This window comes from Biomphalaria glabrata, chromosome 7 (genome assembly GCF_947242115.1).
Source record: "Biomphalaria glabrata chromosome 7, xgBioGlab47.1, whole genome shotgun sequence".
Taxonomy (NCBI): Eukaryota; Metazoa; Mollusca; class Gastropoda; family Planorbidae; genus Biomphalaria; species Biomphalaria glabrata.
This window is the reverse complement of record NC_074717.1, coordinates 19986681-20005233: the sequence shown is the minus strand read 5'-3', so window position 1 is coordinate 20005233 and position 18553 is coordinate 19986681. Positions and strand designations below refer to the sequence as shown.

General features: G+C 38.6%; 1 protein-coding gene across 1 annotated transcript in view; it reads right to left on the bottom strand.

Moving 5' to 3' along the window:
• The window catches only part of LOC106079938 (L-methionine gamma-lyase-like), a 19786-nt gene extending 1673 nt beyond the window's left edge, over window positions 1-18113 (bottom strand). The window contains exons 1-7 of the mRNA XM_056036019.1: window positions 17932-18113; window positions 9425-9635; window positions 5286-5444; window positions 4497-4631; window positions 3645-3814; window positions 2995-3106; window positions 1973-2086 (exon numbers count right to left, since the gene is read on the bottom strand). Of these exons, the coding sequence (XP_055891994.1) occupies window positions 1973-2086; window positions 2995-3106; window positions 3645-3814; window positions 4497-4631; window positions 5286-5444; window positions 9425-9635; window positions 17932-17945 (915 nt within the window). The 5' untranslated portion in view covers window positions 17946-18113. The remainder of the gene's footprint in view (window positions 1-1972; window positions 2087-2994; window positions 3107-3644; window positions 3815-4496; window positions 4632-5285; window positions 5445-9424; window positions 9636-17931) is intronic.
• Between the last annotated feature and the right edge of the window lie 440 nt (window positions 18114-18553).

The following is an 18553-nucleotide window of genomic DNA, read 5'->3' as shown; positions in this document are numbered from 1 at the left end:
CACTGAAAGACATATTACACATAGAAAGGCAGCACAGGGGACTTTTTTTTTTATACTGAATCTATATGTATTGTATTTATGTTATCTGCTTGTTCTTTTGAGAGATATACAGCTTAAATAGAGGTATTGTTCTTCTAATATAGTCTATGACTAACAGCTGTCTGCGTCGGCTCTGTTAATAGTTGTTGGTGAAGGCAGGTGTGGAGAGGTTGGGGTGGCGTTAGATAGGGCTTATGACCGCTAACTTTTGGGGTGGCAAAGGCAAGCTAGCGAAGGCTTCAGATAAGAAAAATGTTTTTGGACATGTCTAGGGTCTAGAGGTTAATTCGCTTAGCACTGCTTTGATGCTAGGCAGCGCTAGAGTTGTATCGGAGGGCCGCTGGTTGGTGCCCTGGTCAGTGCAGACCCTGATTTCTTTATATTTAATCCACAGTTTTCTATCGTTAAAAGGCTGGTCCCTAGTGCTGCCTTTATGACTTAAATTTATATGCAAGAATTTTAAATGTCCAGTTTCAGTTTTCTTGCTGGATCAAATAGTGAAAAACATTTTCTGACTGTTGCTGTTGTTGTTTTATCACATTGTTCTTGTTGTTGTTTTTCTCATGTTGTTGATGATGTGATTGAAGCTTTATTTGATGTTGTTAATATTGTTGTTGTTGTGATCATTGTTGTTTTTATACAGAAATTATGTATGTTTATTAATTGGCTGCGTGGGGTGGGGAGACTCCTGTGTGGTGGACATCGTTCCGACCATAACTAATGTCCAGACTTGCATCTCGTTACCTCTACTAGTTGACCCCTACTTGTTGTACGACTGAATGAGGTCAACTAAGTTGTGAATAACTTCATCGAAGTGGCTTCCATCCTTACTTTGAGATCTAATACAACGTTAGGCAATCTTTTTAGCATTCATATCTTAAGACCACACGGTCTCCAGAGTCTAGGAGGGTGTGGGCAAAGAAATGTCAGACAAAGTGATACTAGGTTGTCACATATTATTTTAAACGAATAATTTTTTTAGAAATCTAAACCCTTAATTTTTTGGTTATTCTATAATAGTAAGTTCTATGTTGGGATCAGACTCTTCCTCTAGGGCCAGGCCACTGGGTTCAAGTGAAACAAATAAGTAAGTTCTATGTTGGGATCAGACTCTTCCTCTAGGGCCAGGCCACTGGGTTCAAGTGAAACAAATAAGTAAGTTCTATGTTGGGATCAGACTCTTCCTCTAGGGCCAGGCCACTGGGTTCAAGTGAAACAAATAAGTAAGTTCTATGTTGGGATCAGACTCTTCCTCTAGGGCCAGGCCACTGGGTTCAAGTGAAACAAATAAGTAAGTTCTATGTTGGGATCAGACTCTTCCTCTAGGGCCAGGCCACTGGATTCAAGTGAAACAAATAAGTATGTCTGTGTTTCTATTTGTTTTGTCATTGAAATGCAAGTCATAGCCTGGTAGCATGACTTACCCACACTTCGCTGTGAATGACCTTCTTGACCTTAACTTGGAGATGAATGACCTTCTTAACACACACTTTATGAGAAATGAGATGCTTAACCCACACCAGGACGGACTTAGATATTCGAGGCCCTAAGCGAAGTGAATACGGTCGCCCCAAAAGGAAACAGCGAAAAAACCAAGATGTTAAAAACCTAGAGTACTCCAACGACAAGTTACGCTAAGTTTCTTCTCTTAAAATTTTTTCAGAGTCCTGTTCGAAACCCTACCAATTGCGGGCCCCAGGCAGATGATAGCCTCTGCATAAGGCCGACCCTGCCTGCACTTCGCTGTAAATGACCATACTTCGCTATAAGTGATCGTGTTAACCCACACTTTGAAACAAATGACCCGCTTGACCTAAACTTGCGATAATTGACATTTTTACCCAGAGTTTGGTATCAATAAAAAAAAAAAGAGCAATACTTATTGACCAGGTCTCCATAATGTGTACTTCCATCAACACTGTTCGCTACTCACCTTAGGGTGCTGCTCCAGAAACGTAGCCACCCTCAGGGCGTTGGCACTGATTTTCTCCATCCTTAGAATTAAAGTTTTCAGCCCTCTTATCACCAGACTTGCGTCGTGCGGGGACTGTTAAGAGAGAGAGACACACACACTATTTTTTTACTGTATAAACACATACACACAGACCCGCTAACACAGCCTCTCACTTGTATTGTCTTTTTAAAACCGTCGGAAATCAATGGAGCGTAGCACACAATGGATGTACAGTTAAAACATTAATCATTAAAAATGGAGCAAATAACTGTATCGATTAGTTCCTTTAATAGGCTATCGTTTAGAATAAGTTCAGAGGTTATTCAGTTCTGTTTCATTCAATGACCGAGATCTACATTTTCTAGAATTATGTGAATGTAGTAGGACAAGGATTTTAACAATTCGAATAAGTTGTTAGACGTCCATCATTGAGGACACGCTTGCGGGTACCTTATGCATATCACGAGGTCGTTTTGACCTTTGATTTTTTTACTATTAGAAGACTTTAATCTGTGTCAAACTAAATTTATTTAATATTTCTTTAAAAAGAACAAAACTCTTGAATTGAATTAACTAAAGGCTCAGAAACAGATCTAAAATGTTACTAGGAAAGTTGTACCGATAAATTGAACACTTTCTTTCTGTAGTTCATTGACACATTTTGTTTACTAAATAACAATACATCATTCAAGCTAAAAAAAAGAGTACAGATTTGTCCTCTATTTAGAAAACAATAATTTGAACACTCGATAATTAAAACAAAATGTAGTCAAATCAGGTAAGAAAATGTATATATTTGTTATAACCGAAAAATACAGGGAAAAGATTAATCTCTATTGTAGCCGAATTATAAAATGCCTTGCTATGGGAGAGCTTATTTTTAAAGAAAGTTGCTAATTTAATTTAAAAAAAAAATATTTTCTTATATTTCTTTATGTGTCAGCCTTTCTAACAATAACCATAGGCGGCCCCACATTTATCACTGAGACGTATCTACTTACCAGCATGTTACCATATGTTCCTTGAATATGTTTGAGGACACGCCACTGTTGCACAGTTTTGGTGGTCACCACTCCACCAATCAGATCCGAGTGTCCGCCTATGTACTTGGTGCTGTCAACAAAACATAAAACATAACAAAAAAACTTTTACCATAAGTAGCTAAGTGCTACAGCCACTATGGACAGTATAGAGGGACTGCTTTACGGTTCAACAGCTACGCTGGACAGGAAAGATATCCCATATCATTTTTTGTGAGATGAAAAGTGGTTGGCGTAACAGAGGTGTCACCCCCTTCCCCAGAAAACGCCTTAAAGACCAGATTAGGCGCCAACTTTGACATAGATAGCTGGAGTTGTTTTTTTTTCCCAAAGGCCGTGGGTTTTACATTTGAGACCAGAAGAAAATCCACTGCCGAGGACAGACGTAGAGGGTGAAAAGAGAAGCTCCTACCATCGCCGGACAACGGATGTCTACGCTGGGTGTGGCAAGTAGTGCTGTGTAGCAACGTGAAATATTGTACTCCTCAATAATCTTCGGACTCGAAGACAACCCTTAATATTATTATAATTATTATGTACTTGTGTCTATAAAAAATGGGAAAAGGTGGCGGGGTAACATATGCCGTATTAAAAGTTCTCTATCAACTCACCAGCTGTGAACAGAAAAGTCAATGCCGTATGGTATAAAGTGCTGCAGAGCCGGACTCCCAAATGTGCCATCCACAGCTATCAGGATGTTCTTGGCTTTGGCCAGCGCTGCCAGTCTCTCAACATCTACAACTGTAGCATCAGGATTGCAAGGAGTCTCAAACCACAGAAGCTGCAAGTGAAAGAAATCATTTGCTATATCGAAATCATTCCAGGGGCGTTCCCGCGAAAGTTTTTCAGGCTACTACTGACCTTGAGCGTAACTATAAAGTTCACTCAGTAGACAAAATAACATTAATGCAACACTTAAATGTGATTCTAGATGATACTGAATCTAACCTAATCAATTAGATTTATTTTTATAACAAAGGCAGTCATAAAGCGATTGGTTTCCCAGCCGAGGGTTCTCGAGTACGGATAAGGGTGTAAGACTTGGAGTTTCAATTTCTTAGGGCGCCCCTGAGTCTACCCAACTTTAATGGATGCCTGACATAAGTTGGGAAAAAAATAAAGACAGTAGGTCGTTGTGCCACATGACACCCTCGTTAACCATGGGCCACAGAAAAAGATGACCTTTGTGTCATCTGCTCAATAAACCACAAGGTCTGAAATGGGTATTTTAGAGAATACCCATATTTTGGTACATTGGCAAATTATTAGGAAGATCCTTGCCACCATCTTGCTGGGAACACACATTGCGCATCCAAGTTGATGTTTTGCAAATAATCTGTGAGTAAAATGTTATTGCGTGCACAGTATATGACATAAGCTAATCTTCTGGATCGACTATATTCCTATATCTATGAGGGTGGAGTGTGTGCTTTATTTGTGTGTGTCTGTGTGTGTGCTTGTACCTTAGTGTTGGGCTTGATGAGCTGCTCCACTTTCTCCACAGTGACGTCCTTTAGAGAAGTCAGCTCCACTCCGAAGGCGCTCTTCATGTGCTTGAGAGCAGTGGCTGTGCCGGGATACACCGGAAGTTGATAAATCTGTTCAGTAGAGTGTAAACATTTAACAACATACTTGTACAAGGGTGACAAACTTGCCCACCAAAAGGGTGTGAATCACACTCCCGGTGAGATGAGCCTCACTCCCAGTCCTACACACCCGACTTCCAGTCCTACATACAATCCTCACTTCCCGTGGAATAATAATTATTTTTAAAGCGCGCTAATCGACTCTGTACCAAAACCCATTTTAAAAGTGTAGTTATTTTAAGAACTATTATGAAATAAAAAGACTGGCACTTATCATTAGTCTGGGACGTATTAAGACAGCCACAGGAAAACTAAAATACTATCAACGTAAGAAGACAAAGAAAGAGAGAAACAAAACGAAAAAGAATAAAGGAAGAAAAAAATAGAGAAGGAAAGACATAAGAATATAACCAGAGGGCATGTTCGAACTTAAGACGTCTCAAAACAATACCCAGAGTTACAATGATACTTAGAATCGATTCATATGGATTGGCCTGTAACAGGAAATGCTTTGTCCACCTAGTACTTTCTTCGAAACAAAAAAAAGAAGAGAGGGGGGTATTTCTTGCTAATATTCCTGCCCTCCCTCCTCCTCCCCTTTTCCTTCTAGCTCTCCTTCCCATTTCCGGACCCTCTCTCTGCTACTTTATATTCTGTTTCACTCACCACGTGATCTCCGCTCCTCAGAAAACCCAACATCACTGACGTCACTGCCGCCATGCCGCTGCTGAAGGTAATGGAGCCAGCGCCCCTCTCCAGGGAGTTGATAATGGCCTCAGCAGCCTCCGTGGTTGGGTTGGACAGCCGGGAGTAGATAGGCGCACCCTGAAATCAGGCAACAAAAAAAAAAAAAAAGACAAATTAGTCCACAATTTACATTTGTTTTGTTTTGCATATTTTGGATGTTCCTGCAGAATTGAAGATGATTACATCCTAGTCCAAAGCTCTCACAGGACAGATAGGGAATGACAGGGCTCGAACCCGGATTACCTAGACGACAATGCCGAGATACGCAGATATATCTTCTTTTCAAGTGTCTATAGGTGACTTATTTATGTTGTGTGTGCTTGTTTTGTATTAGGTATGTGTGTTGAGGGTTGTATCTGATTAAAAAAATGTATCTCCGATTAAAGAAGTGTATCTCTGATTTAAAAAATGCATCTCCGATTAAAGAAGTGTATCTCTGATTAAAGAAGTGTATCTGATTTGAAAAGTATATCTCTGATTAAGGTAGTGTATTTCTGATTTAAAAAGTGTATCTCCGATTTAAAAAGTGCATTTCTGATTTAAAAAGTGTATCTCCGATTAAAAAAGTGTATCTCTGATTAAAGAAGTGTATCACAGTATTAAGGAGTGTATCTCTGATTTAAGAATTGTATCTTTGCTTTGAGAAAATATATTCCTTTAATGTGTTGCTTCTCGAATTCACCGGATTAGTTACATTTCAAAGAGTATTCAAAGAACTATCTAGATGTAACAAGATGTATGTAGGATAAAAAGACGAAACAAACTTATTAAATATCAATCAATGCGTAACGAACTGGGGCAAATGTTCTCCTGGACATTCCATGATACAACTGTCTTCAGTAGTCCCCCCCCCCCCCTGAACCTCCTCTCCCCTTCGCCTTCTCAATGGAAGCTTTCAAGTTGGTAAGTACCTGCTTCAGGCATTGGAACAACAAAGAAGAAAGTATTTGTCGACCAACATTCACGTCAGAAGTCAGTTTAAGTCTACACTGCAGTTAGTCTTATATTTACCTAACTGTAGACCTCACGGTGACTGAAAGAGGTTTGAAGAGATAAGTCTAGAACAGAGATGATGATGACAGAGAAAAAAAAAGAGAGAGAGAGAGAGAAAGGAGGGATGGAAAGTATTGATAGTGGGAGGTGGGGCGAGAGAGGGAGAGGGACAGAGGGTTAAAAGCAAGTGAGAGAGATGGAGGGAGGGAGGATGTAAGAGAGAGGGGGGAGAGATGGAGAGAGGAAGAGAGTGAGTAAGGTGAGTTGAGAGATTAAGGAAGGTAGAAAGAGGCAGAGAGAGTGAGAGACAAAAAAAAAAGATTGTCTAATTAAAAAGATACACATGGAATAGGAAACGTTTACATTTGTGAATGAACAAAGAGGAAAAACAACAACTCCGTTGTCCATTGAAGTCATAGGACTTCAATGACTAATGAGGTTTAAACGTACTATTTTAAGATCTATATTTACTAACTTCAAGTTATCAACCTGTAAAGAAGAGCAACTAAGGGACATAACTTTTCACTTTGAAGAAAAATCCTTTTTTTCTCCAGACGACTACTTTATAGTTTATAGTCATGAGGCAGTGTTTCTGCAATTTTTATTTGTGATGCCACCCCAGAAAACAAAAATATATACGACTGGGTCCCCCCACAATAATCTTGGAGGATTAGGTGGAGCGCTGTTATCTGCCCGAGGGAAGTTAGAGGCACCAAGCTATTTCCTACATTCAGAGTTCAAAGTTTCTTCCCCTGGCGTCTAAAGTGCACGGTGTATATATGTAAGAATTATGCAGGTCAGGTAAAGTAAAACAAGAACAATATTTAAACAAATATTTTAAAACTTAAAAAAAAGTGTTTACATCTTATAGAGCGTTTAGTTTGCTCCTAACAGCTAATAAATGCTAGATTTAGAAAAAAATCTACCGTTCAAACGTGAAAAAAAAAAAGAATACAATCGTATTGACAGGACAATGTTGAAATTTCTTCTGCGAGATAACTGCCGTATATACGGCCTTGTTGAATTGATTTCAAAGAAAGATCTCGTAAATATGTGTTTGTGTAGGTCAATGTGTGTGTATGTGTATATCAATGTGTCTGTCTATGTCAGTATGTGTAAATATGAATGTTTTCTGATTCATTCATAATATGGCCGTCTTTGTATCAGAACTCCATGTTACCATGTAATTAGGCATTGTATTAACGCAGAATTGAATTGAAATGCTGGGAAATCTATTAACTATGGAAGAAATTGAAGGATGGATGGTTTTTTTTTTATTTCTTAATTAAAGTTTGTATCCACAACTGTAAAAACACTTTTCTTCAAATACTCTGGCGCTACGCTTTCTTGTTACAACTCATAGTAAATGTCAAAGTTTAAATGAAATTTTATTTCATTCTCAAACTTTTCACCTCCAGTTATAACAGGCGGCTGTTCATCTTTTGTCGATGTTCAATAAACGATCTCCTATTATGTCGTCTGCAACTAATTCAATCTTCTCGACCCGAGACTGTGTCAATAGACTGTTCACTTTATTTCTAAAGGACGCAAAATTCTCACTGAACATTCTGGATTCATTTTTGTACAATATTTGCCATGGTATTTAAATTGAAGCTTTGAGACAGTCTTAGAAGTGTCTCAAAGTTTTGTTTAGCTTACGGAGAGCAGTGAAAAAGTTTCCAATCGAAAGTTCGTGGCAATAAAATACGTTAGAAGCGTGTTGAAGGTGTGACCTGGTTATTGTAGCTTCACAAGAGTTAAGTCACACACTTGAAAGAGAGGCCGATAGTGGGGAAAGAGAAGGAGCGAGAGGGAGATCAAGCGCGAGTATTAGAGAAAGAAAAGAAAGGAGTGACAGAGCACGAGAGAAAAAAAGAGGAATAGAACAATATAGAAAGGAGGGAGAGAGACAGAGAGATTGAGAGAGCAAGATAGAGAGAGAGGAGAAATCTTAAGAAATGAAGAAGAGGAGCGTACATTTGAGAGTAGAGATAGAGAAAAAGAGAGAGTAAATGAGAGGGGGCACACGAGAAAGAGAGAGTGTAACAGAACAAGACAGAGAGTTGGTTCGAGAAAGAGAGAGTGAAACAGAACAAGACAGAGACATGGGCGGCCCCCAAAAAGGGAAAGACGCTGTTAGTTTTGAGTGGAATGTCTGTCCGTCCGTCCCTCCGTCCGTACATCCCGTTTAGATCTCAGAAGCTAGAAAAGAAAATGAAAATAGGACAGCATAATATTTTAGATCATTCAAAGTTCTGATGCAAAGGTTACTTTTTTTTCTTTTCCGAAAGTGAACCATATAGTTTTTAAAATTATATGTGCAAGCAGATTGTTCAAAAAATTACACCACTTTTTAGGGTGTTGGTGATTGTTGTCAGTTGTATTGTCTAGATTAGAGACATTATTTCTGCTATGTGTGTGCCGAATATTTGGGGTAATGCTATGTTGTGTCATGAATACCCTTAAGTAATCTAATAATGAATCTAGTCTAGGCTCCCTGGAATATTTAAGTTGGGCACATTTAAATACTCTTACTATTGATGATTATGTATTCTATATTATGTATGTAACCAGTTGAAATGCTGTAAATAAATAATAAGTTCTACTCTGTTGATGAGTGAACTTTATAATACGTGTACGGTTTAATGATCTACAGTCAGGGCATTAACTTACGCTCCTCAAAGAATCATACCCTTAGTACATGTTTATAGAAAGAACAACCAAAAGTCCTTAACAGTTTCCATGCTGATCTTAGGTGATCACTTAACGCTACTTGACTTATTCTAGAAGAATTAGCAGAGTCTTATCAAAGACGACGTGTTGCACTGTTTGCTTTTATGTGAAAAATATCGCCACATTGTTTAAATTTCTTTAAACGATCAAAACAAGACTATGGCTTGAATATATTTCTCGTCCATTGGTGAATTTGATGGGGGCCGTCTCTGAGTTTGTGTGATAACACAAACTCTCTTTGTAATCTTGTTATTTATAGTTCTTAGCAAATCAAGCGTTTTCATTCTGAAACAACATGGAAAGAATTTTGAATTTTGATCCAGACAACTGACCTCTGCTGTTGCTGTCAAGCAATCCTCGGCCTTCTCTAGCACGTACGTGCTGGAGTGATAGATGGGCATTATCAGGGGGTCTGTGACCGGACCTTTTCTTTGCAGCCTGGCAGAGACCACGGCGGTGGTTGGGGTGACGTCTTCAAGGCTCAGACCCGCCACGGCTTCTTCATAGTTGGACTTGGCTGGCACATACCTGATAGACTGTCTCCTGCACGTGGGGGGGGGGGGGGGGGGGGAGAGAAGGATGGGTGAGCAAACAATACATGAAATGAACGTCAAATAACAAACAAATATTCTATAGTATATTTAAAAACTGACTAGCGTGAACTATTCTATTATGGAAATACTCATGGCCATCTCGTGTTAGGGAGTCACGTGTCTGGGAAATGGTGCTCTTGGAAATGGTAATCTTGCTAAAGATAATCTATGACATAGTGCAGAAATGTGAACAGCTAGGAAATGGTGCTAATGTGCACAGCTAGGAAATGGTGCTAATGGGTACAGCTAGGAAATGGTGCTAAGGGGCACAGCTAGGAAATAGTGATACTTAATAGATTTAATTTAATTTAAAAAAATTAGATCCCACAGGCAGGAAATAATTCAGCTGATACATTTTACATGTTAAATGGTCAATAAGATATTGCGTGGCCAGCACAATGACTGTTATCCCATTTTGGTTCACATATAATATCAGGTGACCGAGCCTCGCTCGGATGAATATTTTGTTAAGGAAGATTATATACCCGAAGTCATTATGGAAATATTGTTGTAATTAGAAAATGAACGATCAGGTAAAGACTATCAATCCAAAGAGTTGCTTTTTCGTTCTGTCAGCTCGCAATGTAATTGTACATGGCGATTAGAATAGAAAGTCCCTCCAACAGTAGGCCTATAGAAAACCACAGCTCATGTCTTAACGTTTTACATTGCTTCTTTCGCGTAAAACTATTGGGCTATTATAGGCTTGGAAGAAAGTCTTTGCAGTGTAACTTCAACTGCAATTAATAGATTCATTATGTTTCTGAGACATGGACACTTACAGAAAACAACTAAGACTTCTTGAGTGCTCTCACCAAAGATGCTTGCGCTCCATCATGGACATACGGTGGCAGGACCGCACTACAAACAGCGATGTCCTTGCCAACGCCGGTATGAACAGTATAGAGGGACTTCTTATGGTCCGACAGTTGCACTGGGTAGGGCACGTATCCCGTATGGGAGACGAACGTATGCCAAAGGCAGTCTTTGTTTGGTGAGCAAAATGGTGGTCGACGTAACAGAGGCGCCCCACGGAAACGCTTCAAAGACCAGCTCTGCGTCAACTTTCCTTGGCTGACATAGAAGAGAGCACCTGGTTGTATGCGGCCTCCGAACGAGACAGCTGGAGGTCACTAACGAAGGCCGCGGGATACACATTTGAGACTAAAACAAAATCTGCTGCCGAGGACAAACGCAGACGGCGAAAAGAAAATCTAAATCGACCACCTGCGGACAATGGTTATGCTTGCCTGGATAAGGCAAAATATGTAAGTCACAGCTGGGTCTGCGCAGCCACAGGAAATACTGCATTCCTCACTAATCTTCGGACTCGAAGACAAGCCTTATTATTATGGCATCAAGTGATGCAAAATCTCTACGTTTTAGTGTAAAACGTGCACCTAGTAACAGAGTAAAATCGCGCATTTTTTCCCAAGAGACTTAAAAACATCGCGTTAGTATTCTAAAGAAGCGTTATTGTGTGGCATCTCGTTACTCCGACAACCTTTCAGCTTATTAAAAAAAAAGATTGCCGAAAATATGTTCCTCCCCCATACGGAATAAGTCCCCTGCAAAGCGTGACTGTCGGATTATAAGAAGTTCATACCATTTTGCAAGAATATCGCCGCAGCAGCGTGATGAAAATTCGTTCACCGCGAGCTGGATATCATCAGGGCCAGCCTTAGGCCTATGCTGCCTTAGTGGACCCCGAAGGTTCAAAATCCCCGCGCTAATTCTAGGTGTAAATTATTAAATTAAACCATTATAATTTATAATAGGGTTCCCGTGGTCTCCTTGTTTCAAGAAGCTCCTGGAAATCTCTTGAAACTCATAAAAATGTCCTTAAAAAGACAAAATTGTCACTTTGGGGTGTCAATCAATATGGTAAACGCCAGTCCTATGCGTGATATAAAAAAAAAGCGGCATTGTCAGCTTTCAATTAGTAAAATTGTAATGCAAATACGAATTTATTTTCTAATACGGAATCTTTATTTTCACTTATTATCCTTATCCTTACCCGTACTGGTCCGCGCGCAATCCTAACATTTCACATAGGGCCCCGCAAAAGTTAGGGCCGGCCCTGGTTGTGCAAGTAAGGCATAGATAAGCTGTGTTATGACCATTTCCTATGTTTTGGTATGGGACAGTAGACTTAGAAGCCTTATCACATTGCAATAATTCACCAGCAAAATAATAACAAAGTAAAAGCTTCCTACGGGTGTACGCAATTAAAGTGTAAATAATTTATAAAGCCTTTAAAACACAATAACTAATCATACATAAAGATATTTAATTTCATTATTTTTATTTTTATTCCATAGTTTCATAATGGATCAATCTACAATAAGATGGTGCGCAAATGTGTTACGCCAATTGAATCATTAAAACTTGTTCTTGTTTGCGAAGAAATGTCTTAGTGAACTGCTGTGAGCCTAGTGACGTAAGCGGTGTCAAGTTTTTTTCCCATTGACATCATATAGAAAATTTCATTCATAAAACATTCTAGCCAAAATTAATTTTCGATAATGAGCCATTTTCAAACCGATATAACGGTCGACTTCGAGTTTTCCCGATGTGGCCAATGAGTTGAGAATTTTTTTCTCACTATTATGCACATACCGTGAAATTTTAAAGAAAATCGTTAGAACCTTTTTCGAAATAAAATGTATATATATATATATATATCCTATACTCTTAAGCGAGCAATTCTCGTATGTATGTATGTATGTATATATATTTATATATATATAAATTTTATTTCAAAAACGGCTCTAACGATTTTCTTTAAAATTTCAAGGTATGTGCATATTAGTGAGAAAAAAATTCTCAACTCATTGGCCACATCGGGAAAACTCGAGGTCGACCGTTATATCGGTTTGAAAATGCCTCATTATCGAAAAATTAATTTTGGCTAGAATGTTTTATGAATGAAAAATTTCCATGACGTAAACGGGAAAAACGCTGCTTACGTCACTAGGCTTACCGCAGTATACTAAAATATTTCTTTGCAAACAAGAACGAGTTTTAAAGAATCAATAGACCTAATTAAACATTTGCGCACCATCTTACTGTAGATTGATTTATTATAGAACTATGAAAGAAAAGTAATGAAATTAAATGTGCCGATGTATGATTAGTTATTGTGTTTTAAGTGCTTAATAAGTTGTTTACACTTTAATTGTGTAGAGCGGTGTAGATACCTTTTACTTTGTTGTTTATTTAGCTGGTGCCCTCCAGCTGTCTCGTTCTGAGGTTGCATGCAACCATGTGCTCTCTTCTATGTCAGCTAAGTCAAGTTTGTGCCATAAGCTGGTGTTTTAAGAGTTTCGGTGTTACGTCGACCACTTTTTTAGCTCACCAAAAAAGACTGCCTTTGGCATGCGTTCGTCTGAGATTCGTCTCCCATACAGGATACTGCTCTGTCCAGCGTAACTGTCGGACTTAAAGAATTCCCTCTATACAGAGGCCGCGGATACACATTTGAGACCAAAAGAAAATTTGCTTCGAGGACAGACGCAGACGCTAAAAGAAAATCTTAATCGAGCACCGCGGACAATGGTTATGCTTGCCTTGGATGTGGCAAGATATGTAGGTCACAGCTGCAATCCTCATTAATTTTCGGACTCTAAGACAAGCCTTATTATTATTATTATTTTGCTGGTGAATTATTACCATGTGTTCATGCTTCGGTGTCTACTGTCCTGTACCAAAACAAAGGAAATGGTCATAACACAGCTTCTCTACGCCTTACTAGCTCACACTAAACATGATATCCATCTAGCGGTCAACGAGTTTGCGTACGCTGCAGCCTCTTTTGATTTAACTATAAACCTCGGTAAAAAGCTTGGAGTTAGGGCGTGTTGACGGAAAGCCCAGGAGAGATCTGAATGGAGGGATGTGTAAAAGCAGGTCATAGCACCACTGGGATGGATGGATGGCAAAAGCCGGTATGAACTTCTTATAGTCCGACAGTCAGGCTGGGCAGGGCACGTATGCCGTATGGGTAACGAGCATATTATTCGGCGTAACAGAGGTGCCCTACGGAAACGTTTCTTTAGAAAACTAATGCAATGATTTAAGTCTAATAAGAAAAAATGAGCCATTTTACTTTGTCACTAAGTGCATGTTTTACCCTATAACGCAGAGAAGTTACACTGCAAAGACTTTCTTCCAAGCCAATAATAGTAAGCCTACAATACAATTACACAAAAGATGGATTGCAAAACTTTAAGACGGACTTGAGCTGTAGTTTGTCTAGACTGTAGGAGGACTTAAAAGACTTTAAATTTAATCGACATGTTCAATTAGGCCTACAATTAGAACTAACAGAACACTAAAACAACTCTTCAGATTAGTAGTCTTTATCCGATCGTTCATTTTCGTAATTACAAGAATATTCTCAAAATGACTTCGGGTATATATCCTTCCGAAATTATTTAACAGAGCGAGGTTCGGCCACCTGGTACAAAAATATTCTCAAAATGACTTCGGGTATATATCCTTCCTTAACAAATTATTAATCCGAGCGAGGCTCGGTCACCTGATATTATATATATATATATATATATATATATATATATATATATACAAGAATTGCTCTCTTAAGAGTATAGGATATAAAAGTGGCTGAGGTTATTATTGGAGTGTAACAAACAAAAAAAAGAGAATAGCTGACATCAAGAAAATAGATTTACGATAAATAGCACACTAAGTAGTTACGAACTGATCTGACACTGACATAACCCATGGGGCTACTGTTAGGCCTACTAACTCCTCAAACTGAAGATTTCACAGTGAAGCTTACACAATTAAATACGTTTAAACTCATTTCCGACAACGATGTAATAAAACAAAATTCTGATAGTGTCCATGTTTGTGTCATTGAGTTAGAAGCTTGATGGAACTCTTTAAAGGGATACAAATGTTTCAGATACTTCATAGTTAAGCATTTCATAATCAATTTCCCAGTGGTCCTCAAACTTTTTTGACCCGGGACCGCTTTATATAGTTAAAACTTGCCCACAGACCACTAAATGAAAAGGCCTCATACATACATAACATATAAATTACAAATAAAAAAAACACACACACACACATTATGTTGAAGGTGTGTCTACTGAAATGAAAACTTTTGTTTACAATAAGATTTTAAAATAGGAATGACTCGGGGGAAGTTGTTGAGATGAGTATATTTAGAACCTGTTCCGGCTCAATGTGTGTATGTAGCAATCACAAATCTCAACGAGCATACATTTCTAGTCAGTTTCTTGAATCAGTGACAAGATTTATTACTGTAATGAATCTACGTAGTAGCAAGTCAGAAGACGAAAAGCAGTTTTGTAAGAATTTGTTGTTGAAACCAGAATTTGTGGTATCCTTGGTCAAACTTTGGTTTAATGTATGCTCCTCATTTGTGGATATTTCAATAAGCTGCTCCTATTTTGCTTTGGATTCATGTACGATTGGGATCTGACCTTGGTAATATACATATTTTTTTAACTCCTAAAAAGGTTCAATACACAGTCGTGGATAGTGAAGAATGTCTTCAAATCTTTGGTTTAGGTCAGTGATACCCAACCTAATTCGACCTGCGGGCCATTTTAATTTCCGAGACTCATGTCGCGGGTCATATGAACGAAAGCGTAGGCCTACAAAAACGAAATAGACCTGAAACTATTTGATTAGAAACACGTAGATCCTGTGCTTCATTAATTCATGGGATATTTTAAACATTTATCTTCGTGTCTCTTTTTGGTAAATATTCCCATCGATCCTGGAATCTCTAGGCGAAGATTAACAATCTTTCATTCGCGGCTCAAACCTAAGAATGCCGTCATATTCATTTTATAATGCCGTTTATATGTTGTTGTTTTTAAAAATAGACACACACTTTGTTTATACAACCAACAGGTTGGCTTTTGATCATGTTTCACAAAATACTAAAGGACCGTGTCACTTTTCCTAGTAGATAACGTAGATTCTAAATTCAGAAATCTATTTAATAAACATCAAACATCAAATGTCATGGTACCAATCAATCAGAGAAAAATAGAGTGCCCTTAGCTCTAACGTAGGTATGTACATTTTTACACCTATTAATTTTTTTTTTTTTTTTTGGAAAAAGGGGGAATTTCTACCCTATGTGCCGACATTTAGGTGGGCCGGATGGAAACACGTTGCGGGCCAAATCTGGCCCGCGGGCCGCATGTTGGGCATCCCTGGTTTAGGTCATCTTAGAAATATTAAACAGTAATGATGGGCTGGTTTATTACTATTCAAATAATGCGATCAGATTGACTGCTTTTAGCAAAGAAGTTATTTCAATTGTTTACAAGTTTCATCTTTCTCTGCACCCCTACGGTCATCTGGCGAACCCATAGGGGGGTAGCGTACCACAGTTTAAGAACCACTGCATTAACCTATCTAAAAGTAACTGCATTCTCCTTGACCTACTAGATATACAATAGGAAAAAATTACTGCAGAAATCTTAGACGGTTAAAAAATATGTATATTACCAAGGTCAGTGCCATATAGCTTTCAACTTTTTAAATACTGCTGAATCACATTACGCAATATTTTTATCGCGACAATAACACGAAACAGACACACACCAAAAAAAGGCAATTCATACTTTGTGGAGATTACGACTTTCTGTAAAAGTGATTTTTTGCTCTTAATTAATAACTAATGAATGATAGATTTTTATTTTAAAAAATGAGCATTTTTTTTAAACACGCCGCAATGCCCCCCCCCCCTTTAACGAAATAAATCCTGGTGAAGTGAATGTATAAATCTATTTTTTTTTTAGTTCTATCATTTATTAGTTATTAACAGCAAAATAAGTGATGGGCTAGTACAAAAGTTATCAACTCCAGACGTCCACCAACGGTCACCGTACATTGGGTAATTAGGTGGCAGGAAAAGATATTTACTGTCAACAAGTAAAAAACCAAAATACCCCGGGATATTAAAAAGTGAAAGTGGAGCTGGATAGAACACACCCTGCGATAATCTACTACCAATGTTGCAGGCATTTCATTAGAATCCTCAAGGAAGGAGGGAACTGGGGAAGGCCTAAGAAAACCTGGAAGAGGTCGATACTGGAATGACAGATGGAAAAAAAGTTGCCCAGATCCGATTTCGTTGGAGACGTGTGTTCAAGTAAGTTAAGTCATAAGTCATCTGTCATTATCTAAGTCAGAAGTCATCTGTCATTATCTTGCTAGTTTGTATTTGTACCCGATGAAGAATTTGCAAGCTGAGAAGAGGATTGAAACAACTTGCTTCACAGCTTGTAGTATACTAGCAAGAGGCAGTGGTAACGATATCTTTTTTTTTTAGATACAAACATCGAAAAGTACTTTCATTTTTTTAATTGGTTACCGTTAGATTTTTAAAGTCGTTGTTGTGTTTATGTTGTCTGTCTGTCACGTACATATATCCAGAGAGAAAATCCCCATTGAAAATCCGATTTTAAAGTCGGTTTTCATCATGCTTGAAGTATACCGTTGCCTAGTGTCTTTAAATTCCAGTAATTTTTTTTTTTCAGCAAGCCTTCACATTTGATCTCCTCCAGTCGAGTAGGGATTATGGATCAACTCATAAAAACAAGATGAATGACTGAGTACTAGCTATGTTCATGTCAGAACGATGTCGCCCACGCAGCAGTCCCCCACCCTCTTCTCGCGGATGATTTGTCCAAAGGAACGCCAAGTGCCGATAAACTTTGGGATCAGGGGCGTCGCAAGATCAGCCAGGGTGAGGCACTGTGTATTACAAGCTGCCCAAGGATCACTGACTCCAGATGTTCATCAGGGTTGACTCTCAAAGCCTTTCCCATGTTTGGGCATAGCCGCAATGCAGCAGAGATTACAAGTCTGCTTCTCCTGAGTGAGTAGCCAGACGCTTCTGTCTGAAGATTACAATATCTGAGCCATACGAGTCACTTCTGTCTGAAGATTACAATATCTGAGCCATACGAGCCGCTTCTGTCTGAAGATTACAATATCTGAGCCATAAGTGAAGGCCAGGTAAGACTGGTTGTCACAGACTATTTGAGACGCGTGCCATTGGAAGTATTTTATAGGTAATCCAGTGCGTACATCCATTACAAAAAAAAAAGCATCAAAAAAAGTATAAAGATATTTTACATTTAAAAAATAGAGCTACTTATAGAGGCAATTCATGAACTTAATGCTTTAAATATTAATGTTTTTTTAAAGAAAAAACTAGAAAAATACTCAACTCAGAATCTCCCATGATGTCTATAGTTCAGTTGATAGCAAACAGACCTGGTAAAAATCTGGTGGCTGAGGTAAACACTACTAGACAGATCAATGACTGTTGTGTAGACACAATCCTCTCCAAAGTCACAAAGTCATTGTGTACTACACACTGAGAGTACATGAGTGTTGTGTCACACTGAGCTGCTCCAGATTGATAGGACTTCCATGACATTGAGCCATATAGATAACGAAAGTAGATTAATCCATAAGTGTTGTACATCGTCTTGATGTCATGGGTATAAAGTGGAAGAAAAGAGATAAGACACAGATCAAATGAGAGACAGAAAGAGAGAGAGTGAAAAGAGGATGAACAAATTCGAGGGGGGGGGGTGAGACAAAAGTGAACTGGAATTAAACCATAACTTCTAGCTAATTAGTCCACATTTCCAACCATCTGATTCTGACTATGAACAGCTATGTCTTAAGTCGTAAGTAGCACAGACTCTATTATCTTCCATGGCCTGGATGACACAATGATATGACCAGGCAATGGCGTAGATTTTTTTTTACTCGGTTTCTTTTACTCTGCCTCGGTAATTGTGTACAAACCCAAGGCCATAGTAGTGTACCACTTTGCATAAG